Raw genomic sequence first — 26,935 nt, 5'->3', positions numbered from 1 at the left:
CTCCAACTATAGAAAAATAACAAACAACTGCCATGTTCCTGCTGATAATTATTTGGGGGAACCTCATTGTTCTGTTAATGGTTCACAGGAAATCGAAACATGCTGCCTTTCACAAATGGAAATGCGTATTTTAGAATGCAAATTATTATATAGCAGCTACTTAAGTGTATCTGCCATAGTTCTGACAACACTGTATTTTTAAAAAATGTTTGAACTCAGAAAATTTTAATGTACTTGCTTAAAGATCTAATTTTGTCCTGTAATATCAAATCAGACATGCTTTTTGTTATTAATACTTTATAACGTATTTCAAAAGTAAAATTAATTCAGGATAGTCTATAAATATTCATTAGATTTTCTCTTTCTGAAGCAGTCAAGTTTCATGACTGCAGACAGAGAGAGTGAAGAATAAATATGAAGAGAGAGAGGAAGTCAGCAACATTTGTTGAAAACAAATGAGAAACATGATTGAAATTTTGAGGGCTAATTAACTGAGTATGTGTCAAACCAAATCCAGAGGTTTTATGAGGAGAGATGGCCTTACTTGGATGTCTTATGTTCCCTTTAGGCACTTTTTTGGAAAGTGTGAGCAGGTTTATAGTGAAGCCTGAGACCTGTTTTCATTTAAAAAAAAAATTTAAATTGAAGTATAGTTAATTTACACTGTTGTGTCAGTTTCTGGTGTACAGCATAGTGATTCAGTTATACACATATACATATATTCCTTTTCATATTCTTTTCCATTTTAGGTTATTACAAGATATGGAATGTAGTTCCCTGTGCTAGACAGTAGGAACTTGTTGTTTATCTATTTTATATATAGTAGTTTGTATCTGTTAATAGCGAACTCCTAATTTATCCCTTCCCCACCCTTTCCCATTTGGTAATCATAGTTTGTTTTCTATGTCTGTAGTCTCTTTTTGTTTTGTAAGTAAGTTCATTTGTATATTTTTAGATTCCATGTATAAGTGATATCGTATGATATTTGCATTTCCCTTTCTGACTTGCTTCTCTTAGTATAATCTCTAGGTCCATCCATGTTGCTGAAAATGGCATTGTTTTATTCTTTTTTATGGCTGAGTAGTATTCCATTGTGTGTGTATGTATATATACATGAACACACCACATCTTCTTTTTCCAGTCATCTGTTGATGGACATTTAGGTTGTTTCCATGTATTGACTATTGTAAATAGTGCTTCTATGAACACTGTGGTGCAGGTGTCTTTTTGAATTAGGGTTCCTTCTGGATGTATGCCCAGGAGCAGGATTGCTGGATCATAGGGCAAATCCATTTTTAATTTTTAAACGAATCTCCATACTGTCCTCCACAGTGGTTGTACCAAATCACACTCCCACCCACAGCATAGGAGGGTTCCCTTTTTTCCACACCCTCTCCAGCATTTATCATTCATGGAGTTTTTAGTGATGGCCATTCTAACCAGTGTGAGGTGATACTTCATAGTTTTGATTTGCATTTCTCTGAAAATTAGTGATATTGAGCATCTTTTCATGTCCCTGTTGGCCATCTGAATGTCTCATTAGGGAAATGAGACATGCTTTTTAAGTCATTTAAATCCCCAATTTAAAATAACAAATCAGTTATCCAGAGCAAAATTGTAAGCTGAAACTGGATCTTGATTATCTAACTGAGAACCCACAGAGCAGGAACTGGCTAGAAAACCATATCAAATCATATGAGATATATGGATTGCTTTGGTGATAATCTTGTTTCATTCTAATGTAAATTTTAGACTCGTGGACTTGGAAACTTAAAGATAACTCAATAGCTGATCATTAAATCAGCAGAGAGTCATGTGATAGAACTAGTGATAAAGACAGGAAACTAGTCACAGTATTTCCAGGTGATATTTTTCTTGCACTTTAGTGTGCTACCCATTTTTCAAAATATTTTTTTGTTTGAAAAGTTGTGTATGTTTACTACATAAAATTTGGAAAATGCGGGTAATTTCAAAGAAGAAAATAATTATCGACCATGATCTCACTACAATAAATGACCACTGACGATATTTTAATTTTGTATCCTGACCATAACTTTCCCTGCATACAAAGTATGCAAAGTATACAAAGTAATGTGCGAATCCTTCCCCTCAAAGTGCAAATTCAGACAGGAAATTGCAAATGCATGAAACTGCAGATTCAGAGTGACAGACCGTAAATGATGTTGAAAGCAAAGGATGCATTTATCCTCTTCAGACTCTCTGGATTTACTTTTTTGAACAGAAATAGGGTTCTTTGCTTTGTAACCAAATTTCACCTCATGTGGCCCCACAGGTTCTGAACCCACTGGATAAGTATAAAAATCATCACTGGTCTCTTACAGTGGAGGCTTTTGAATGAATTTAAAGGACAATGGACTGGAATAAAATATACTTTGATTAAATATATACCACTTTAGAGCATAGAAAAGATTTTATTTTCTACTTTTACATCCCTTTACAATCCTCTTGTTAAAGTAAATGATGTTTTATACTCACAGACATAGAGAACAAACTATGGTTACCAGGGGGAGGGAGGTGGGAAAGGATAAATTGGGAGTTCGAGATTTGCAGTTACTAACTACTATATATGAAATAGGTAAACAACAAGATCCTACTGTACAGCACAGGGAACTATATTCAATATGTTGTAGTGACCTATAATGAAAAAGAATATGAAGAGGAATATATGTATATGTATAACAGAAGCAGTATGCTGTACACCAGAACTTGACACGGCATTGTAAACTGACTAGACTCCAATAGAAAAGAATGTAAATTGTCAACTGAAATAAATGCGCAGCCTAAAAGTTGAGAGTTATGTTTTCTCTGGCGGGAGGATTCTAGCCAGGATGACAGCCTCTCAGATTGCTCCGAGGGACTGCTCCGAAGAGGTAGGGGAGGAGCTAGGATATATAGGAGCTTTACCACAAAGACCAGGTAGTCAGAACATAAAAAGATTACCTGTTAACTAAAGAAAACCAGACATCACGAGAGTTAAAGAATTAGCGCTTTTCTAGGTATGGGAGGGAGCAAACATTTGGGCTCATTGAATTCATTCCTTTGACAAGCACCTAGCTATCCAGGGCCAGGATCCTGCCCTTTCTTATTCTGAGTCCCCTCAGGGTGCACCACTGTGAGTGGCTGCAGGCTTGTCTTCACTGGGGGGGTGGCGGCAGCCACTGATGACTTGCTGGTTTGAGCATCCTTTGTTTACTGATATGGTTCGCAGTATTTTTTTGTTCACAAAAGTAAATGATGCTTTAAAAGTTCGAATTACACTCTTTTAAATTTGCTCCCCCAAATACATATGCTGATGTGATTTGTATAAATTATTTTCTTGGAACAATGCAATTCTTGTAAACGTTTGCTGTGACAGTACTTGCCATCAAGTCACCCACCATAGTTTTAGAGTTTCTCACCCAAACCCACATTTAAATGCGTTTCTAGTGTGTTGTCAAGTGTGAAAAACAATGTAGGGGGCCAGTGAAAGAGCGAAGTCATTATGAACTTCACATGCTGGTGTCAGCCTTTAGTTATTAGAAGGCAGACTTGCAGGGAACCCCAGTCGTGCTGAGTGAGGTGGGAGTCAGGGCTGGGAAGGCTAGGATGTTAGGAATGGACCCCATTTCCTAAAGCCTCTTTTTGGATTTTAGTGCCCAGAGCAGGATGGCTTTGGACGTCCTGCGTCATCACCATCAGTACCCGCTCATGCCAGTAGAATGTCTGCATATCTGCCAGCCAAGCAAGACCTCACAGACCAGTGCCAGTGCATCCCCAGCAAGGTATGCTAGCTTCACCCTGTGCCTGCGGGAAAGCCACTCCGCACCATGAGCCAGACCCGCGGGTGTGGGCCTGATGCGCAGAACACGGCTGGCCCTTTAGTGCTGGTTGAACTAGGTGCCTGAGCCTCTCAGTTCCTGGGGGGGAGGGGGGGAGGTTAAAAAAGGGCGATGAGGAATCCAGCTTTTCTGGATAGTTCTGAGCCCATCCATCCTTCTCTCCTGGGTGTGAGGTAGAATAACCAGGGAACACCTGAACAGCAGGCAAGGATCAGGACCTGACACGTGCCAGCAAGAGGCTTCAGTCCTGGGAATTCACAGCTGAAGGAAACTCAGTGCCTGCCCTTAAAAGTATGGAGGAGTAGGTCTTTGTTTTGTGGACACTGTATCTGTCCTGTGCCCCAGAAATCCACCCAGCTCTCCTCTCCGCTAGACGTCGTATGAGGAATGCAGGGGACTCAGAGAATTTGTGTGGCTTGCATCTCCCTGGTCAGGAAGCCTGGGCCCGTGGACTTACAGGAATGTCTTTTGTGGATGTTCTTTCTCATTCTTTTTTTTTTTTTTTCTATTTATTTATTTATTAATTTGGTGGGGGAAGTAATTAGTTTTTTGTTTATTTTTGATGGAGGTACTGGGGATAGAACCCAGGACCTTGCGCATGCTAGGCACCTGCTCTATTACTGAGCTGTACCATTCCCCTTTTGTCTTTTGTCGCTATTAATGGCCCTCAGAGGCCTGTGCTAAACGTAGGCTGAGTGATCTCCTGCCGGCTTTCCTCTATGCCCGTACGGGAGGGAGGGAAAACTTGGCCCAGCTCCTAGAGCAGAAGGTCCCCTTAGTTCTGTGTCTCCATACGTGCTCTGAGGCTTAATGCATCCTGCGACCACGCTCCCTCCTGAATGGAGGAGCGGGGAGGAGGGGCAGTGGAAGTTTAGGGGAAACTTACATTCCCTCCAGCGAGCAGTAAGCTCCGTGGGAAAGGCAAGTCCAAGGTGCGGGGGTGGGGGGCGTGAAGCAGAGCACGTGTCCCAGCCGTGGCAGGTGCCAGGGAGGAGACGATGCTGAATGGTGATGGGCAGAGGGGGAGAAATGCGCCTTATAGACTGGGGAAGACAGGCCTCCTGGCCGAGGGACCAGCATCGGCTCCCAGGAGAGCAAAGCTTTATCTTCCTATTGTCCGCTTCTTCTTTATAAGCTATTTGCCTTTAGTTCAAGGGAACAGCATATTTGATAATACAAAATTCATCTCTGCTCAGGGAGAAGCAGGATTACCGGGAGCTCCGGGCTCACCTGGCCAGAAAGGGGACAAAGGAGAACAGGTAAGACTGCCCCCCACCACCCCGACCAGTGCTGTCAGGATGAAAGAGGGTTTGTCCAACAGTGACGTCAAAATCGTGTCCCTCTCGTTTTCCTATGTCCTGCGCCAATGCCCGTTTCTGTAGAAGGCAGTCAAGGGCTCCGCGTAAGTGCTGATCACTGAAACGAGGAAAGCTGTGTTGTCATTCGGTTCTGCTCATGAGTGAGACTGGCCTAAAATGTGGAGAGATTTGGAAATCTGAATCTTTGTACCTGGAAAAATGGGAAGCACGGAAGTTTGTTTTTCAGTAGTGCTCTGGCTTTCTTTGGTAGCATTCTTTTCTTCAAATACTTGACACGCTCTTGTTTCTTGTGTCCAATGAAGATTCTGCCCTAGCCTTTATTCAGACATCTCACCTTTGTTGGGCACCTTCTCTTTGTCAGGCCTGGTGTGTGGAAGTTAGAAAGATTAGCACACATTTCCCCGTTCTCAAGGATTTTGCATCTGGAAGGAGATAGAAGACCTCACAAGGCCACACGTTTTAGGTGCCCAAGGAGAGGTGCAGGGGCCCCGAGGGGACAGTCTGGGGAGACTGGGGGCAGTTTCCTGGAGGAGACTGTGAGTGAACTGGACCCGTAAGGATCTGACACCTAAATAGTCGCTTTTTTCTTGTTGTTGTTCATTCACTCATCAACAGCTGTTTATTGAGTTCCCATTATGGTAACACAAAGTGTGCTGCATGCTGGAGCTGCTGCAGTCATGCCAAAGCACAGGGTTTGCTCCCATTCAGTTTATCTAGTGAATATTTGTTCAAGAGCCTTGCCTCCCCCTTTAGGAATGAAAACAAGTAGTGAAGATTTAGGGAAGAACTAGTGAAAATGACAATGATTAGCAACTTGTGTGTGTATGTGTGTGTGAATATTTTTTTAGGACTTCAACTTTATTCCTCGCATTATTTTTTTCCTTTCTTTTTTACCTTTTGACCCATTTCACCCATTTATCCCATCCTCCGACTCCCACCTCTGGCAACCACCACTGTTTTCTCTGTGGATGAGCTTGCTTTGTTTTTTGTTGCTGTTGCTGTGTTTTTGTCTTCTTTTGTTTTTTTTTTTCAGATTTCACATAAAAGAGAGATCATATGGTATTTGTCTTTCTCTAAATGACTTATTTCCCTTTAGCATAATGCCCTCAAGGCTCATGCATGTTGTAGCAAATGGCAAGGTTTCACTCTTTTTTATGGCTGAATATTATATATGTGTGTATATGTATACACACACACACATACACACACATATATATATATATACAATTTCTTTCTTCGTTCGTCCTTCGATATACGCTTAGGTTGCCGTCATATCCTGCCTATTGTATATAATGCCTGCCATGAACATAGGTGCGTATATCTTTTCAAATTAATGTTTTTGTTTTCTTCAGATAAATACCCAGAAGTGGGATTGTTCTATTTTTAAGTTTTTGAGGAGCCTCCGTAGTGGTTGCACTGATTTGCGTTCCCACCCACAGTGCCCCAGGGTTCCTTTTTCTCCACATACTCACCAACACTTGTTATTTGTTGTCTACTTTGATAATTGAATTCTAACAGGTGTGAGGCGATGTCTCACTATGGTTTTGATTTGCATTTCCCTGATGATTAGTGATGTATCTTTTCATGCATCTGTTGGCCATCGGTATGTCTTTTTTGGAAAAATGTCTAGGCAGGTCTTCTGTCCATTTAAAAATAGGATTGTGTGGGATTTTTTGCTATTGAGTTGTATAAATTCTTTATATATTTTGGATTTTAGTCCCTTATCAGATATCTGATTTGCAAATATTTTCTTTCATTCAGTAAGTTGCTTTTCATTTTATTCATGGTTTACCCAGCCATGCAGAAGCTTTTTAGTTTGATGTAGTTCCACTTGTATATTTTCGCTTTTGTTACTTTTGCTTTTGTAGCTGTACTTATATCTCACAAAATAGGTTTTAAAACAAAGGAGGTAATAAGAAACAAAGATGGATTTTACATAATGATAAAGGGGTCAATCCAAAAAGAGAATGTAACATTTATAAATATTTATGAGGCTAACACGAGAGTGCCTAAATATAGAAAGCAAATATTAACACACCTAAAGGGAGAAGTAGTCAGTAATTCAATAGTAGCAGGGAACTTTAATATCCCACTCCATCAATGGATAGATCATCCAGACAGAAAATCAGTAAGGAAACATTGGCCTTAAACAGCATGTTAGACCAGAAGAACTTAAAAGATATATACAGAACATCCCTTCCAAAGTAATAGAATATATTATAATAGGTACTCAACCAATGTGTGTTTCCTCTGCTTTCCTATCCACAGTGTAATTGTTCCTGTGTTGAAAGGGAGGTGGAGACAATCGTTTTAGGTTGAGTTCAGTTTCATATGTGGCTTTAACAAAAACAAACATCTTCACTTTGTGAAATAATCCTTTAGAATTTTTAATGAGTTAAATGTTTTAGTATATACAAATCTTGGGTTGTTATTATATGCTACTTGTAGTAAATAGTAACAATTTATTGATCACTCAGTGATTTAAATATTTCATCCAAATCTGTGTCTTTTGTTCCCAATGTTATTGACAAGATTTTCCTTAGATCTAGTGTGCTAATTTTTGAAGAGTTTCCTTAACATTGTTATGCTTAGATTAGGGACTATCCAGAGACAAGTCTATATTTACTTTTCTCATTAACTGTAAGATACATATTACTAATCTTTTAGTGCATTTTACTTTTGGCCCAATGAGATAAGATGAGAAAAGCTTTGAGAATGCAATCACCCCAAATCTCTTTCCAAATTATGTGTAACTCATTACAATATTTCTAAAGGTGTTAAGTTCTGAGAATCCCTACTGTAATCTGTGGCATCTTGATGAAAAGCAAATTTTACTTTTATTTATGCCCATACACTCATTGTGAGTTAGACAACAGTTCTGAGTACTCATATGAGTAAATCCTGTCCCACGTGGATCAAAACCCACCAATGGCTTCCTGTTTCCCTCAAAATAACACTGAAGCTCTAACCACGGGCTACAAGGTTTCCCATGATGCATAGGGCTCCCCCCCCCCGACTCCTCACTCCCTTTATCGTCTCCTCCACTCTCCCCTGGTTCAGATCTGTCCTAAGGTCTTGGCACCAGGTTATATACACGTGGAATGCTCCTCTAGGCAGTCACTTGCCTCTTTCCTTCACATCACGTAGGCTCTTTCTCAGAAATCACTTTAAAATAGACAGGCCTATTCTGACATCTCTTTGTAGAAAGCATCCTTCATTCCACCTCTGTCTCCTTTCTTAGCACTTTGATTGTCCCCTGACATGTTATAATTATGCTTCTATTTACTTCCCCAACTAGAATGTGAGTTCTGTGAACACCAGACAGAGAACAGCGCATAACAGGAGGTATAAATATATTGAATGAATGAATGAACATTGCTCCTCAATGAGAGTCTAAGTCATCAACTCAGCTGTTTCTAAAACCTTTAAATTCTGTGCCCCAATTTCCCAAGGAGACCTGACCAAGCAGGGTGAAGGGACCAGTTTGCAGAGAAAGAGCTGGACAAGTTAAATCATAAGGAACTATTGTATTACTCACTTCAGTTCTACACTTTTTCTTTTAAAAACCAAAGGTTTTTTGTTGTTGTTGTTGTTTTCATTGTTTTTTTTTTTTTAACATAGTGATCTGATTAGTTTTAGCTTGTTATTGCCAATTAGTTAATGAAGAATCAGAAGTATTTGGAAGAAAGCCACAAGTTTTGGCATGACTTACTGTTTACCTTTATTTGCCTGTTTTCTCATCCATACTGTGATGCTTCATTAATCTGATTTACTGCTTTTGTTTTTCCTTCTAAATACAATGATTCCCCTCTCATGGAGAAAGATGGTTTGAAATTCAATCACTGCTTATTAACATGCAGCCATGATAAGTATTCTATATCAGGACACCTAATCAAACTCTCCTAACCATGCCCTCTGTCCAAGACTAAACCCTTGATGACATTTTTTTGAAATAATAATTAAGACTTTTCTTTGATTTAGACTCAATTATTATAATTTTCTGAATCTTTTAATTCCTTTTTCTTATTTAGTGTGGTTAGCAACCTAATTACTTAGCAACCGCATTACTCCCTCAGTTCTTTAAGACCTTTGCTGATACCTTCACCCCCTCACAGGTGAAATTCCCTGAGTTTTGTAAAATAGCAGCTCAATTTCAATGTTCCTGAACCTAAGAGGGAGTGTGATCTGCGGTCTCTTTGGGAAAAAATCTTTCAGTTTATTTTTGGATTAATATCTTCCATATAAGTTAAGTTCCCCCAAAGTGTAGGCTTTATGAGATCATTGCTTTGCTAATAGACTTTCAGAGAAAATCAAAACAATTTAAAAAGAAATGTTAACTTACTTGACTCTATAGTCAAAAACTTTGGTATTGGTTTTTTTCTCCTACCTCCACCCTCTAATCTCACTATGTGGAAGTTTCCATTTTGAGTGTTCTAGTGTGTTATCCCAGAGATTACTAGTGAATTTCCCTTTATTTCCTTTCCAATCTGATGTTACCCAGATGTCTATTCTGTAGACACACCACAGCAATAAAAATAATTGAATCAAAATACACTCATAATTTTTAAAAGAATATTTTCCCCCAGTAATACCTTCAAAGAAGTAGGATTTAATATTATGCTTTTGACTTTTTGTCTATGTCAATATGAGCAATAAAGAATATTTCTTCATCCTTTCTAATCCAGTGTTGAATATATTGGATTAACTGAGAGGTTCTTTTTGTTTGTGTGTCACTTTTACTCCATCTGATATAATCTCATCCAGTCTGTAGAAATTTGAAGTTGAGATTTACTTGTATGCCTTAAATCTAAAATCAACATATAATATCGGTATAATAATGGTATTATATACTCATACAATTCTAGTGTTATTTCTTTTTCCTTTTCTTTTTTTTTTTTTTGGCCTTTTTTTGCCATTTGCTTGGTTTTTTTTTTAGTTGAAGTTCATTCAGTTTACAATGTTGTGTCCATTTCTAGTGTCTCTAGTGTATTTCTTAATCTCTACCAAGCATTAGTGATCGTAGAGAAACTCATTCTAAAAGTTTGTATTATTTTCCGCTGCCTTAAGGATAAATTTATCAGACTGAGTTGTGAAAGAGCCATTATGGTGGACAAACCCATCAGCTTCGTTGAGCAGATTTTCCCAGTGATGGGGAAGAGCAGGGAAACAGACAAATGGACTGACCCGGCTTCGGGGCTTTTGCTGGGGGATGTAATGGAAGGTCGGACACACTACATATAAAAATATGAGTACCGGGGAGTCTGAAATTTCATGATTTGTTGGAACTGAAAGCATCAGGTTTTAGTTGAAGGAACAGCAAAAGAATCATTCCTTACCTGTGGTAAATATGGAAGAAATGACAAAGCTGAATTGCATATGTCTGTGTGAAAAATGTCTAGTTTGCATTCTAGCTGTTGGCTATTTATGATTCACTTTTTAATAATTTATTAATTGTAAAAAGAATAACTTAATGACTTGTGAATATTATGAAGAGCTTAAGGCACACATTTTGGTGCAAGCAAAACCAACCAGTCTCTGCAATGGTAGGGTTTTGACAACACTGGCAATGAATATACCGTTGAAAAACTCCTAATGAGTGTTTCTGTATTTTAGGGTGGAGTTGGCCTTAAAGGTGAATTGGGTGCTCCTGGAATTCCTGGGGAAAAGATATGTTGATTTGCTGTTTGATTAAACTTTGGGGCTGTTTTACCAGGTTGTGTCAGGTAGGAAGGGATAATATATAGAACAAATCTGGTATTTTGGGGGTTCAGCAAATTGTGGCCCCACAGCTGGGCTGCCAAAATCTCCCACTGTGTAATTTGGTAAATCAGGTTTTACAGGGACTGTAAACCACACTGGTGTGTTTCATACTGGCTAAGGCTGTTTTTGTGCTGCACCACAGTATTTGGTAATTGTGGCAGAGATTCAAAAATGTTTACTGTCTGGCCCTTTGCAGAAAACACTTCCTCCAGAACACTGGCCATTATTCTGAGACCCAAGTCTTCTTCATTTCACTATTTTATGTATGGTGTAGTATCTTTTAATATGTACCTCACTGTAGACATAAGTAAATGCTTAAATATATAGTACCACATGAAATGCGATAAAGGAAAATACAAGAAATACACCTCAATCCATCAACAAAATGCCATAGAGGTAGTACTTATTTCATAGGACTGTTGATTTCCACATTGTCTTCTCTAATGTTGTAAAGATGATTCCAAGTAATGAAGTTACTCCCAAGAGGTTTGTGTCGCAGTTCAGCATACTTATTCAGGAGACTTTAGCAAAACCGTTATATTTGTAAATTCAACTGCAATTATCTTGTCTTATTTTTCACTTAGATTGCTGAATTATTAAAGTTGCACATGTTGATGCTAAGAAAATTCTCTTCTTCACTAAAATAAGTTTAACATAAGTTTCTGTAGCTATTCTTGCTGTGCTAATTATCCAGTCCCTTGTGCCTCATAATCTACAAGGTCATGATCCTTGTGGTTATTAACCTAAAGCTGTCACAAGACAACTGAGGCTGAAGTGGTAGGAGGTCCAGAACTTATCAGACAGATATTTTCATGTCTCTGATATCTGACTGCTTCCTTGATGCTGCTTTTTTTCCTTTAAGAGTGATTCAGCCCGATATGCAGATACTTTACTCCTTAAATGTTAGACTCAGTGAAACCCAACAAACTTTGCTGGACAGTGATACCTTGCTGCAAGCTAATGCTTATTTGGAACGCTGTCCTCTGCTTCATCTTGCTGATGACTTTAACTGAAGACTCTTCATCACTGGTTAAAATTCCATCAAACACATGTTTAAAGCTAATTCCTTCCAAAGCCTTCTCCCTAGAGAAGACTCCTCCATCACCCACCTCCTAAAGAGACATTATGCACTTAATTCACCAATCTCTTCCTAAAATATATGGTAACAATCTGATAGTTTACATTTAGGATCATTGGGATATTTCAAATTACTTTGAATATGGAAACATTTTTTTTTTACAAAGCTAAGTACAGAATCACGGGAGGACTTGGACTATAAAATAGATTATTGAGCTTCTTTCCTGTGGGATGTAAAGTAAAATTTGTATGAGTTTATGCAATTAATTATGGGAAAGCAGGATAAAATTCCCCTGGTATACTTTAAATCAGAACTGACTAAGATTGTTATAAAATACTGTTAATTTCGTTGCACCAAAGGGCCATCTCCTGGATCCTGTTTGTGAAAACCAGGTATGAGCTGCTCCTGATTGGCTGTAGAGGAGGCTCTCAACTCCCAAAGAGGAGCTGAAATTGTTGGGATTCAGTACAAGAACTAGACCAAGTAATCAACAGGCTCAACCCAGTCAGAAGTTGATTGGATCCATCTTAAAGGGTCATGAGAATAAAAAGGCAATAGGCTAGATAGTTAATTATGAAAACCAAGGAATTCTCCAGAAAAAAATAGTTTCTTCGAAAAGAGGGGACATTTTGAACAGATGGAAAGAGCTAGATCAAGACATGGTGTTGCAGAGACAAACACTGCTCTGCGTTAAAGGCTTTGTTGCTGTTCCTAGAAGCCCACATTCGTAGAAAGAACTTCGTGTGATGATTCATCCCACACTCCACTTAAAGTGAAACTTGAACACATATAAGGGGATATACCAGCTATTGATGTATTGTTTCGACCTAGTAATTCTGGGGACAGGAAGCCTCATCACTTGGGGCCCATTTGGCCAAAATGATGACAGAGTGAGTTCCACAGAATCTGTGTGAAGACATTGTCTTCAGGGAACTTCAAAGCTAACTTGGTAAAGGAGAAGCCATATCTACAGTGTTCTAAAACCAATGCAAACTGTCCTGGCAAACTTTCTCTCATGTTTCCCAGTTTCTTTGGGTCTAATTTACTTGGATTGCTCTTAAAGAGCCTTGCAGACAGTTAGAGAATCCATGCAGCTCCCAGTAGACCTAAACATGGTGTCAGGCAACATTTAGCTCTTGGGTCCTGGTTTCAGGCATCCTCAGAGATCCTTACAGTATCTGTAGAATCACCAAATCTTGGACCATATCCTCCCTTCAAGGTCAAGGTCACTGGTGGTGCCATCTGCTTCTATCCTGTCACTTCATTTAGCTGATAAAGGGGTACAACCCTCCTAACTGAAGAAATGGCTCCTCAAGTGGGTTTTTCTCAATGCTGTAATCCACAGGTTACCATTCATTTAAAATAACTCTAATGAATACACATGCAATGGAATAACAAGAAAGCTCCTATGTTATCTAATGGCATGGTTAATAAGTTTTAAATATCTGACTCCAATGAAACTATATCTATTTATTTATTTACTATTGAAGTCTAGTCAGTTTACAGTGTCGTGTCAATTTCTGGTGCACAGCATCATGTTTCAGTCATATATATAAATACATATACTCTTTTTCATAGTCTATCCATTTTTTAAATTTTTTAAATTTCAAAAATTGTAAATCGTAGTTGTTAAAGATGAATGCTAATGTTTGCCATAAAATATTTCAATTGTTTTATGATGAAAATAACTTGATTTTTTTTTAAGTTTCCAAAGAAAGGTGTTCTTGAAGTGTTATGTATCCTCAGAGCTGTGTCTCCCATGGCTGGCTTAATGCGTCTCCCAGAGTATTCATACCACATCACCAAGCTTCACTTTGATTCTGCGTCTCAGCATTTGTGATTCTTTGGGTTCTTTCCTTAGAATTATAAGTGCTTAAGAGTTCGGTTTGAAGATTTTTTAAAAAGATGAATTGGGTGGGAGGGTATAGCTCAGTGGTATAGCGTGTGCTTAGTATGCACAAGGTCCTGGGTTCAATCCCTAGTACTTCCATTAAATAAATAAATAAATAAATAAATAAATAAATAAACAAACAAACAAACAAACAAACAAACAAACAAACAAACAAACCTAATGACCTCCCCCCCCAAAAAAAAATCTAAAAAAAAAAAAAAGATGAATTGTGTCACTTCGAGCAAGGACATGTGCAAAATGCCGGAGAATATATATCTCAGGTACAATGTTCTCAAAGCCAAGAAGTTTTTTTCATTTTTTTAAGGTGGAATATTTAAGCTAGAAAACTGATTTATGTTAAATGGAGCAAAGCAGATTCTGAGCAGTGTAGAGTAAAATTTGTATATTAACTGCCCTCTACACTTACATTCAGTGTGATACGGCAATAAATTAAGTGATTTGCATATAGATCCCATTACTCAAGAATAAACCTATACTTTGCAACTTCGTTACGGGATGGCGGTAAATTTCCCTAAGTCAAGGCCCTGAACAAAGTATAGTTTCCTGAGGTGGTGTTTTTCTTCTGAGGCCCAGAAGAAAAATAGGACACTGAACAGCACTATATTATAAAATCAGTTCATGGAATATGGCGTCATGGCAACTCCGAGCATGAAGATCTACAGCATTTAATTATGCCCTTTTGTAATTATAATACTCATCACCTTGTACAGACTTGCGTAGGCATTCCAGGGTGAGACATAGATGGCCTTACTCCAACACACTGCAGAAATATAACTGTCCCCCCTGCGTTTATTCAGCACAGATAGGATTTTGCCTAAGAGATTTGGTAAATTTTCTGTTCTGGGTTCTTATAAGAAAATCTACTCTCTATAGCAAGTGTCATTAGATATTAGTCACTGGTGAATTCTGGTAAGCTTGGTTAGACAGAAGCCACTGTCAGTCAAGACAAGGAAATTGGATGGTCCTATTTCCAAGAGAAGTGAGTGGCTTAATGCAGAAGATCACACAAGTGCATGCATGCAGACATCACACACATGCACACACACAGCACACACATGCTCACAACTCACATCCTCGTGATATGCAGTGGGGAAAGGAGATGAGGAGTTGGACCTTGGGAGCAAATTCTACCCACTGTGCTGCCTCCAAACATCACACTCCAAGCATACTTGTGTTTATTACCTGACTATTTCAAATAAAAAATTGCCTCACTCTCGATTTCATTTAGAGAGGTCATGTATCAGACATGTTTTTGGAGAAGTGAGGATAGTTTTTAAAAATAGGAAGCATTATCGCCCAATAATCTTAATCTTAACAATGTGATAGTAAAAATTGAATACAGAGTCTAATTTATGTTAAAACCTATTTTGTATCTGCTGAATTACCTAGAATTTGTCCTAAAATGTTTATTTTAGTGGGAAAACATTTGCAAAGTTAATTTCATTTTTCGTGGGGTAGGAATGCTGTGATCGCCATCACTGTTGTGTCATCCAAATGCTAAATACCCAGAGTTAGACTTCCTGGGTCTGAATCCCAGGTCCAAACTGTGCTCTGTGTAATTTAGGGCATGTCTCCTAGTGTTTCTAAGTTTTCTTTTTTATGAAACAGGAATTATATTGTACCTACTTTGAGTTTTGTCTTAAAGATTAGACAAAATTATTCTTGAAAGTACCAGCTCAGTGCCTGACATATAAATATTTGGTAACTAATAGATATAATTATAAGAGGAAACAGTTTGATAATCCTAGTACTCTAAACTCTGGCTTACTATAAAACCAAATTAGAACCCATTTGAGGGAATGTATATAATTTATATTATTTATTCAAAATACATTGAGTGGAAAAGTTAAAGTAAAAGTCACGTACTTTTATTGGTTTCTGAAAACAAATTGGGTATAAGGAATCTAATGAATTTTCAACCTAATGGAAAAGTATATGATTGTAAATGTTCACAATAATGATAATAGCAGCCATTTATTTAATAATTATTTTGTGCTATATACTATCAAGAGACTTCTTTATTTTATTTTATTCATTCCCCACGATATCTCTATGAGGTACAATTTATCATCAGTGTTTAACAGATGAAGAAACTAAGATCTGGAGAGAATAAAAACTTCCCCAAGATAAACAACAAGGTCTTACTGTAGAGCACATAGAACTATATTCAATACCTCGTAATGGCCTATAATGAAAAAGAATATGAAAAGATATATATATATATATATATATGTATATAATTGAATCATTCTGCTGTACACCAGAAATTAACACATCATAAACTGAATATACTTCAATAAAAAAATAAAAATAAAATCTCCCCAGAATTTCATTGCTAACAAAGAGTGGAGTCAGAAACTGCATCTCTACTCACCTGAATGGCTCTTGTGCTTTAACCATATTACCTTATCTGGGTCGCCCTGAAATGCTCACATTTCCTTTGCCATTCAGTTATACATGAACATATATATATATATATATATTTCATTGTCACATTGTAAAATGATTATAACTTTATAAAAAATGTTTAAAAAATATAAATAAATTTAAAAAATAATTTAAAAATAAAATAAAATAAAATAAAATAAAAGTGGAGCTACCATAAAAAAAAAATCATTTGCTTGCAGCCTAGAGAGGGAACTGCCCAGAGGGCTTCTTTCCTTCCTGCTCCAGGGAGGGCTGTGTCCCTTGTCTTGAAATCTAAGGACCCCTTTTAAAGTCTACCTAACCTTGGAGATTCTTTCCCACCCTCAAAAGGTGTGTCCACCTCTTAAAAATCATCATCAGACTTTTTTACCAAATGAAAGGATTTTGTCTAATTTTACCTTCTGAAATAAATATTATGAAAACAATACAGTTTGATTTAGTTTGGTTTCCAAATTCAAAATTAACCTTAAAATATGCTTTCAGATTTCCCACACCTGACTCTCTGGAGATCCTATCTGCTCTGCATGCCCACCTCCAGGCAGGCCAATCGTGGCCATACTTTTCAGATTAACCTCACCTCAGCATCTAACCTAGACAATTCTCTATGCTCTCCATCAAATATGCTTTCAGTATATATGTGTAAATTTTATATTTGATCAGATACATCTATAAATTGTACATTCATTTGGTTAAAAAGAAGTGTTTAATTTAGTACCATGACTTTATTTTAAAAAAATCAAACTTGTAGAAGTTCAAAAGCCATATACATGAAGGTGCTTAAGAAGTGTGTCTGATAATGTAGTGAGTGATTTTGCTGAGTTGCACGTCTTAAAAATAGTTGGGCTAACTGTCCTCACTACGAGGTGCTTTGTGTGATGGGTCTTTTCACCATAAACTGTTGAAGTCCCCACCCCCCAACATCTTTGCAGTGGGATGAGACTGAACTGGGTGGATTCATTGTTTCCTGTCTTTGTATTTCTTTTCTGTTGAAAAGTGAAATGACTGTGTGATCTTTGCATCTTGATTTTCCCTTTAAAAAAAACATCCTATGAGAAGACTGCATCTTCAGGAAATAAAGACAGATGCTGTTACAGTTTATGAAGGCGCAGACAAGGCTGGTAGCTGTTGTGAATTACAATGAACTCTCCCACAGCCTTGGTCCAGCTGTAGCATCAATGCCTCAGAGACTCTGAAACTTATAGGCATTTACTGAGAAAGCTAGAGGATTTTTGTTGTCATCTGGCTTTCTCTATGTATTAGCTAGTTTCACCCAGTTTTTCCAGTGAAATTCAGAATTAAGCATAATTTCAGTCTTTCCCAAGTTAAAAAAGTTAAAATATCCATTTGTATGTGACAATTTATTGTAGGAAGCAAAAGACTCCATGAGCTGGAGGAGAAAAAAAAAAGGATGATGAAGCTTTCATCTAGAAAATGGGCTATTTCCTTTCTGTGCAGTTTGTCAAGGTTTAGAAAACACACATGAGCTCTATGTTAGAGAAAATACCTCTTAAACAGAGAATCACATGTGTACTCCTGTATTTCACAAAATTCTGCAGTGAAATGAAGGTATAGTCAAATCTGGATGTAGAAGTGAAACTTTTATCATAACCAATTTCAATTCGTGAAAAAGATGACCACCAGGAAAGCAGTTTTGGCAGCCTGCTTTTCTGGCTTCACTTACTACAGTTACCAGAATGATGTTTGAATTATCAGTGGAAAAATTACCTGGAGTAATTCTCATTTAGGTGTTTTACCTGTGGGCAGTATATTGATACAGTACAGCAGTAAAATAAGCGGACACATGAGAAGGGGATACGTAATTGGACAAGAAAAAGAAATGGAAACTTGCTCGCTCTGCAGTTGATTTTATTTCTCGGTTGTTTCTTATTCCCTCCAAATACCTTCCACTCGCACCCCAAGTGGAGTAGTTGGCAGAGAACATGACAGACGGATGACATTTGCAGTGGATCTAGATCCCAGGCATTTGACTGTTATTTGCTAAACAGCCAGATTTTAAGAACCTAGTCTGCTAAGGTTCCCATCTGGTTGAGTGCCCTGTGAGAATCGCACACAAATGTTACAGTGTTGCCACACAAGAGATCACACGGTCTCTGTTTCTCTGCACACTTTAGTGGCCGCATATTTTATTCTTGGTGTAGATTGCTGAGATAGTACTCAATAGCAAATCTAGCAAGGTACTTGATATTCTACAAAGAAGCCTTCAATTTCAGATATTATAATTTAATTTTTTGGTTGGGGGAAGGTAATTAGGTTTTTAGTTATTTATTTATAATGGAGGTACTGGGGATTGAACCCAGGACCTCATGCATGCTGAGCATGCGCTCTACCACTGAGCTACACCCCATGCCCCCTCAGATATTAGAATTTTCTTAACATGGCTCTGTCTAAAGGTGCTTTTAGCAGTCCAGTCAGGGACAGTCATAGCCAGTAGAAGGTACTGCATGAACCTAGGTGTCATGAGTTGAGTCCGAGTAGAAGATTCCAGAAGATGATCGCAGACAATCGTATCTTTCTTCCCTCCCACCGTTGCTGCCTTTTCGCTGATTACTCAGTTCAAAGTTCAAGAAAAATTGCATCTTTTTCATGAAGTCTCTTTGGCCCCCGGGGCAGGATCAGCAGCCCAGCACTCTGCTCATGCTGCACTTTATTTCCATTACCAACACGGTCTGTGTCTTGGTCCCTATTGTGAGCTCCTGGGGGACAGGACTAGGTGTCTTTCTCACTCCTGCCACCCCAGCACCTGGCCCTGTGTGCGGCACTCGACTGGTTCTGGATAAATGTGTGTTGAGTTGTTCATAAGTCAAGAGGACTTAGCCACAGGCCAATAGAGAAGAGACACAGAGGATGATTGTTAGAAAATCATGTGAAGGATGGGAATAGTCCCCAAAGACCTTCTGAACTTCAGGGAATAGGAGGGCAGAGGACTCCCCCAGATACCTGGCGAAGCCGACACGTGTGCGTCCGGGAATGAAACAGAATAGCCCCAGGAGACTGGCTTCCCACGTCCCTTGGAGAAACTGTGCTGTCTCTGCTCTCTTGAGCGTAAATCTCCAGGTGACCTTGCTGCCTTTTCCTCCCCACTAGGTTTGGAAATTACCCTTCTTACAACATTGCTTAGGCATGTTCTTTCTCCCTATCTTCCCAGCCATTCACCGTGGGGCCGAAGATAAGTAACCGGTGACTTCAGTGCGTTTCGGTTCCAGTGGAAGTAACTGACACGCAGTAGAACTGTGAATGCCCCAACACGAGGGCGATTGGACAGGAAGTAGTTTGCCATTACTGGTGTCTCTCTGCCCCAATTAGGAGCTTACTGATGACACTAGCCTTCTCTTTATATCTTCAGGTATCTCTCACGTGTTCGAATCCTTGACCCAGATGTCACTTAACTATACTCCAGATATTTCAGTAGACGAGTCACATTAAATGTCTGCTATTTCCCTCGTACTTTTTGTGAAGCTTTAAGTTTACTTCAAGACTCCCTTCCAGCTAGTCTCACAATTAAGTGAAAAGCCCACCTACTTGTTCTTAACAGGATCCTCTTTAAGAAAATCATTGCAATGACAAAGGAGCCCAGACTTTGTAATGGGGTCTATGACATGGGTCAAGAATTAATTCCCGAACTTTGTTCTATCTGGAAAGAAATGTTTACCTTCCCAAAGCATCTCCAAATTATTTGTTTTTTTTGTTTGAATAACTCAGGATAATTTACACTCAAGTAATTTGAAACAGGATTGTAAAATATATCTTCTCAGAAAGGAGAACTTGATGGTTTTAGTTGACTGCAAGCTGAATGTATGCACGAGCAATTTAGCTTTAGAAAAGCAAGTTGTATCCACTAGAAGTATTGCATGACATCCAGACTGAAGTGTGTGTGTATGTGTGTGTGTGTGAATGAATGACAGTCCTGCTCTCTATTCTGGTGGGTGAGACCATTTCTAGAGGGATGTGCTGAATTCTTGGTGCCGTATTTTGAGAGGCATATTGTCTGGTCAGTGTGTGCCCAGGGAACAGTGTCTATACTACTAAGGGACTCCAAACTCTCATTTGAAAAATGGTTGGTTTACTGAATAGGCTTGATGGTGACACAGGGTTGTCCTGGATAAGACCCATACGCTATCTGTCCTGTGTGAAAGGACCAACGGGCGGAAATTTAGGGAAGGCTGATTTGGATTCAGAAAGCATTGTTTCAGGATCCGCACATCCAGATGTTTTGTTTTGCTCTCCGCACTGCACATTAAACAGCAAACGTGCCTGACTTTAAGAAGCTTTCAGTAGAGTCAGCACTTTAACAGATTCTTTGGTGGAGGTGGTGAATACAAAGTGTACAGATTTACACCCACCCCTGTATTTAAGGGTACCTGCCTGCTTGTTCACTGCGCATGCGCCCCTGCATATACGTCTGTGCACACACACATCTCCACCCACGAGCATCACTTCTGAGATAGTAGATGTTGGGTGCAGCTGCTGCTGACCCCCCACATTTATATTACTGTGATTAACACATGTGTGGACCATGTAGTTAGTACCTTTGGTGGGCTGGTTTCCCCTTCTTTGAAATGACCCATATGAATAAGTAATAATCGGGTCTCATTCATTTTTGGTGAAGAATCTTCTAAATTTGTCTTATTGTGAGCATTCATGCAATAATATATTCCCATGTGTTAACTGCATTCAGGCTCCAACAACTACAAAGAATTCAGTAAGTCTGAGGTTTTAAACCTTATGCAGCATATATGTTGTTTAACTGAATAATTTATTTCTTGGAATAAAGTCCTAGAAAATAGAAGGAATAAATACTCCTCCCTGAAATCAAAGGACTGTGATTGGATGAGATATCTGGAAAAAAAAATAGGTGATACATGTTTTATTTCCCAAAATGTTTAGTTGAGTGGCAACAATGTAAGAACCATATAAAAATCCAATTTCGAAAGATAATGTGGCCTGCATACAGCAGCAGTCCAGTCAGAAATGTGGAAGTCACGTTTAGCGATACGCAGAATCAAAATCAGATTTCCTTTTGGCTGCCTCCTTTGTTGGTTTTCATGCTAGGATTCTGGCATTCCACTTCAGATGTTTGTTCCAGCTATTTCACTCAGCACTCGAAGTAAATTTTCTCTTAATGAATATGAATTAATTAGTGGGAAACTCTTGATATATTTCCAAGTGTAGACTAAACTCCAGCAGATTAGGTTTCTGGAAAACTTGCAATAAGTGAAATGATAGATCAAATTACATTTTAAAATATGGAAACAGTGTTATAATAGGATCTCAGACTTTTAAATCAAAGGCTGAATGCCTAACTTTTTAAAGAAAAATATTATCACAACGTAGCCGGTAACTTTTTATTTTCTGGGCTGAGGTCTAGTTATTAGGATTTTTTTTAATTTTAAACCTGCTTACTCTGCCTTTTTTTTTAAATGAAGTCTAGTCAGTTTACAATGTTGTGTCGATTTCTGGTGCACAGCACGATGCTTCAGTCATACATGAATATACACATATTCATTTTCACATTCTTTTTCACCGTGAGCTACTACAAGATATTGAATATAGTTCCCTGTGCTATACAGTATAAACTTGTTTATCTATTTTATATATACCAGTCAGTATCTTCTATCTTTCTTTTCTTGGTCTCATGGGCATTAGGTTTGCAAACGACAGCTCTGGGGTGTGTATTTCTTCTTATTAAGTATCTCTCAGACAACATATATGTCCTGAATAAGAAAAGACATTGATTCTGATGTCAAAGAAATCAGGAAAACTCGTAATTTATCTGGTGTGCCTAGCTGTGCTTCCTTCCGGGAAATGTGCAGGAAGCAAAAGGAGGTAAAATGAAATCCTTTGAACAGTTTTTTCAGAAAGCCACCAGCTGGTCCTTAAATCACACCTACGTTTTTTCCCAAAAGCCTCCCAAAGAGGTTACTTTGAATTCTGGAGAGGATTTTGTAGATTGCTCTGTGAAGCTGAAGACATGCTAAGTACGATGGCAACCCCAATAACAGGGCAACAATGCTATCAGCCGCAATGTTAGCTTTTGCTCTACTTACTATGTTGCACATATTCATTCATTTCCCATCTGGAGCTTGAATTTGTAATAGAAAATGGACCCAGGCCCTTGGATGAAAAAACCTGTAATAGAAAGTATATGCCTCAGAAACAAGTTTTGGAAAGTTACGGTCGCCATGGGAAACATCATTTGTAGTTTTCCTTCAGTAATGGGCTAAAATATTGATTGGAGGCCAGAGGAGAAGCTTCTTATTTCTTCCTGTGCTTAAGACTGAGAACAAGAAGTAGCAATAAGAGTTTAGGAAAAAAAAAAAAAAACACAGCTGATGTCTGCTCATCCGGTAATTTTCAGCTGGCATTTATTTTTTTGATAGAATCCAGTTCAACCCCAAGCTTCATGGGGCACCAGCACTTTGAAACTGTGCTTCAGAGTAAAGAAGCGCTCGTTCTGTTGACATAAATTAGGTTTTAGATAAAGTCTTGAGAGAAACACCATAGTCTGTTAATCTGTTATGCAAAATTTTACTCTTTTTCGTTCCCCCCTTAATGGACGTCCTGAGGATTGAACCCAGGACTCCACTACTAAGCTATTACCCTCCCCCTAAAAGTTTGCTCTTTAAGACTATCTTCCCCTTCAGTTGTTATGCTCCATAATAACTTTTTTTTGAGATAGAATCAGAAACAACTATGCTAATTTATCCCTCAGGGACTAGAAAAATGACATGATTTAAGATGGTAAGTTTCTAGGGAGGACATCTCTGGTAACTTTGAGAAAATCTATGAGAAGAAAATAAATAGATTTCTGAACATCCAAGTTGCAAACTTTAAGCTTCAAAAGTTTCCGAGGATCTCAAAATCTTCCATGTGTTGTTGTGTTATGTGAAACCAACTCTTCCCATGAGAGTAACCAATGGTATCCACTGGGTTATTGTGGAGATTAGAATTGTGTTTACAAAACAAATTTTTAATTAAGGACCAATTATCACTGGCCATAGGAAAGCACATTTTAACTACAACAATTGTAAAACCTGTATCCTTTAAAGAGAGAAACATCCTTCCTATCACAGCATTTGGTACCCAGTCAACAGTGGATGTAACTCTAACCTGACGTATCCCTTGGGTGGGCTTTTAGATGCCAGTCCTCAGGGCACCTGGTACTCAGGAGCACGCTGCACGCAAAAGAGAGGAGAAGGAGCTACTGAAACTGCTTTTCTTTTTTGCAAAAAGTATTTTTGGCAGTGTATACTGTATCCGTGTACTTTACCGGATTACACGCCGTATCTTGTGATCGTGTGTAACTTGTAATATGAGATAAAACATTATATTGGACCAACCAGTGAAAATAATTCAGCTCCTTATGGACAAGTGGACATACTTCTGCGATGAGTAACAGCAGCTCAATTTCCTAGGATGTTTCCTGGCATCAAAAAACTAATGTGTTTTACCATCACTTTATCAAATGAAATGGGAAGTTTCTAACGTATTTGTGTGATGCCTGGGGTCTAGAACTGTAACAATTTTTAAACTAATAGAAGTATATTCATTACATAGATGAGTACATTGTATTTTGTTGATGCTTCAATACTGACTTACACTTAGCAACAAAGTTTTGCCTTTAGTGTTCAGAATAGTCTGTCGTGATAGCCTGTTATACTGTGGAACACAGATAATTTAATCAAAGAAAAGCCTTGGTCTTTAAAGTATGAGTGTATGTATAGAGCAGCACACTTCTGGGAAAAAAAATGACTAAAATTTCCAAAAAAAGTATTAATTAATGAAATAAGAAGAATCTCTTTAGATTGAAACAGAATACATTATTACTATTTTAAAATATGAAGATGTCATTTTTATCTTCATATATTTGTAGTTCATTTTAAAAAAAATTCTAAGATGCGGTATCTAACTTCATTGTAGGTAATGCCTAAAAAATTGTTGTCTTATAAAGTTATTATTTAAACAAATAATTATTATTTCATTAATTTTAATAATTTGGTAATTTATTATTTAACAATTAAATAATTAATTAATAAAAATAAGTTAAGACTTATGTTTGCTAAGGATAAAGTAAGTGAATAGAATTGTTAGTTTATTTTGAGCTTTCTAAACCTGGAAAGTTGGGAGCCAAAGTCAGTTCCTTTAAGCAGCTGAATTCCTAAGGCTCCATGGGGAATGTGCACAGTCCTCCCAGGAGTATCTCATTCTAGATCATGTGCCATTTGCAAACCAGACTTGTCAAAGAGATGGCCCGTGAATTCCAGCCACGGAAACTGATAGGCATCTGCTGAAAACCTTTGTACCCAACACAGGAACCAGATGAATGGAAAGAACTGGAAATTCTCCTGAGGAATTGTTTCAAGCAAAATGGCACTGGGCATGTCTTCAAAATTGATCTAAAGGCAATCAACAGAAATAAGCAAGAAAATATATGTGCTTTATATATCTAAAACACATAAATATATTATAAATATATTAAATTATATTTATATATAAATAAATTATAAATTTATTAAATGTATATTTATATACTATTTTTCTGTAAATATATATACATTTATTAAATGTAAATGTAAATATATTAAATGTGTATATTATTTATATATAAATAGTATATAAATAGATATATAAATAAAAATAGTATATAAATAGATAATATATCGTAAGTATATTAAGTGTATATATTATTTATATATAAATATATAATAAATACATTAAATGCATATTTATATATTATTTATACAAAATATATTATAAATACATTAAATTTATTAACACTATAAATAGTTATGATATTATATATTATAATTTATAATATAAATATAGTACACATATATTGCACACATTAAAATATATATTTCTATATTACACACATATAAATATATATGTATATATATATGTATATAGTTTTTAGATAAGCGATCACTCACTTACAAGCTAGAATTAACTCTTTTCCTTGAGACAGTGTCGGGGGCTGGTTAGGTGTGCAGAGATGAAGTGTGTAAACTGGAATTTCAGTTCTGTCTCCTGACCGTAAACCATCTGGATAGGTTTGTGTGAGAGCAGTGCCTGGCCCATAGAAAGCCTGTGTCGGGCTTTGACATTTCACCTAGACGTCTGAAAGAGAGAAAATGAAATCAAGGACACTAAGTAGCACGTGGGAAGACACGGGCTGTGCATTCAGAGAGACCACAATTCAAATCTTAGGTGATGCCCTTAGTTGGGTGACCCTGAGCATGTTACCGAATCTCTCAGAGCCTTTGTTTTCTTATTTTCTAAACAAAAGTACTGGTTCTGGAGTTGGGAGGTGTGAGATGTGTGCAAAGCCCTTGCACTTTAACATTCAGCATTAGGCTACCTTTCCCCACAACCCTAGAGTTAATTGTTAAAAACCACAAAAATGTCTTTATTCACATGTTTTTCACGGCTAATAAAATGTATTCCATGTACATCTTTTAGGGTGAAAATGGTCCACGTGGAGCTCCAGGCTTACCTGGTCAAAAGGTAAAGAGTTTTTAATGTTTCATATTAGCTAAGAATTTTAACGTCTTGAAAGTTGCACATAGTAGAGTGAAGATTCAGAAAATGTATTTGATGACACTAGATTCCTTGAATCAACCACCACCTGATCTTTCTTTCCAAAGACAACCCATGGAAGCGGTCCCTTCTCAAAGGAGCTACTCTAGGGGAGAGCGTTGTCAGAGAGGTTTAGCCACATGCTTCTCCGGGGCAGCGGGCAGCGATGCTCTCTGCAAGCCCTGGGCGTGTTCCTGCCTGCTCTGGAAATGTTTTCAGTGTTACGAGTCTAAAATGAAGACTGGAACAGGCTTCACTGCCTTTGCCTGTCTGTGGTTATTTCTCTATCTTCCTTTTTGTATAGCCCAGATTGAGCTAAACGTAATAGTTACAATGGCATGACGTATTAAACAGTACAAAAATGCTACAACTAATCTCTTCCAAATAATCTCTTTCAGGATAATAAATTCATAATTAATAAGGATCTTTAATTGGCTAAAGTGCTTCTTTCGGTGCCTAGAATCTTTCTCTTTACCAAGGTGAACTTCATTTCACCCCTTTACTGTCAAGGGCTGATTTCTCTGAGAAGGACTAGGGTTGGATGTGACCAGCATTATTGGAAACACATTTGTTTATTTATTCTGGTTTCCTGAAGGAATGGGGAGCCCTTTCAGGTGGGGCCAGCTGTCACGATACCACCCAGATAACCCCACTGCAGGGGAGAGCGTTGTTGATGCGATATTAGATGGCCACCAAAGCCAGGCCTGTCATTTCTACTTTCTGGAAAAGTTTTACAGATCTTAGCCTCAGGGAGTCAGAAGTTACTGTTGAATCGAGGTTTTTCTCTGTAGCTGGAAATTACCATTAAAAAAGCTATGTTCTTATATGTAGTGAACAGCTTTTGAAAAGTCTTCCTTTACTCGCTTGATAAAGATAAAATTGAACAGGCAGTGATGAAATGCCAAGCTTCCGCATTTCTTCACAGCAATTCTTGACAAAACCCAGGGATCCAGCATGCGCTGCATCTGTGAGTGAGTTGCAAGCCAAGGGATGGGTAGATTTATCT

General features: G+C 37.9%; 1 protein-coding gene across 1 annotated transcript in view; it reads left to right on the top strand.

Moving 5' to 3' along the window:
• Positions 1 to 26,935, top strand: part of COL19A1 (collagen type XIX alpha 1 chain) — a 323,156-nt gene that overhangs the window by 58,045 nt on the left and 238,176 nt on the right. Inside the window, 3 exon segments of the mRNA XM_032484458.1 lie at positions 3,654 to 3,782; positions 5,036 to 5,098; positions 25,813 to 25,857. Coding sequence (XP_032340349.1) covers positions 3,654 to 3,782; positions 5,036 to 5,098; positions 25,813 to 25,857 — 237 coding nt within the window.

This window comes from Camelus ferus, chromosome 8 (genome assembly GCF_009834535.1).
Source record: "Camelus ferus isolate YT-003-E chromosome 8, BCGSAC_Cfer_1.0, whole genome shotgun sequence".
In the NCBI taxonomy this organism is placed as follows: domain Eukaryota; kingdom Metazoa; phylum Chordata; class Mammalia; order Artiodactyla; family Camelidae; genus Camelus; species Camelus ferus.
The sequence above is the reverse complement of the archived record's forward strand: the minus strand, read 5'-3'. Positions and strand labels throughout refer to the sequence as shown.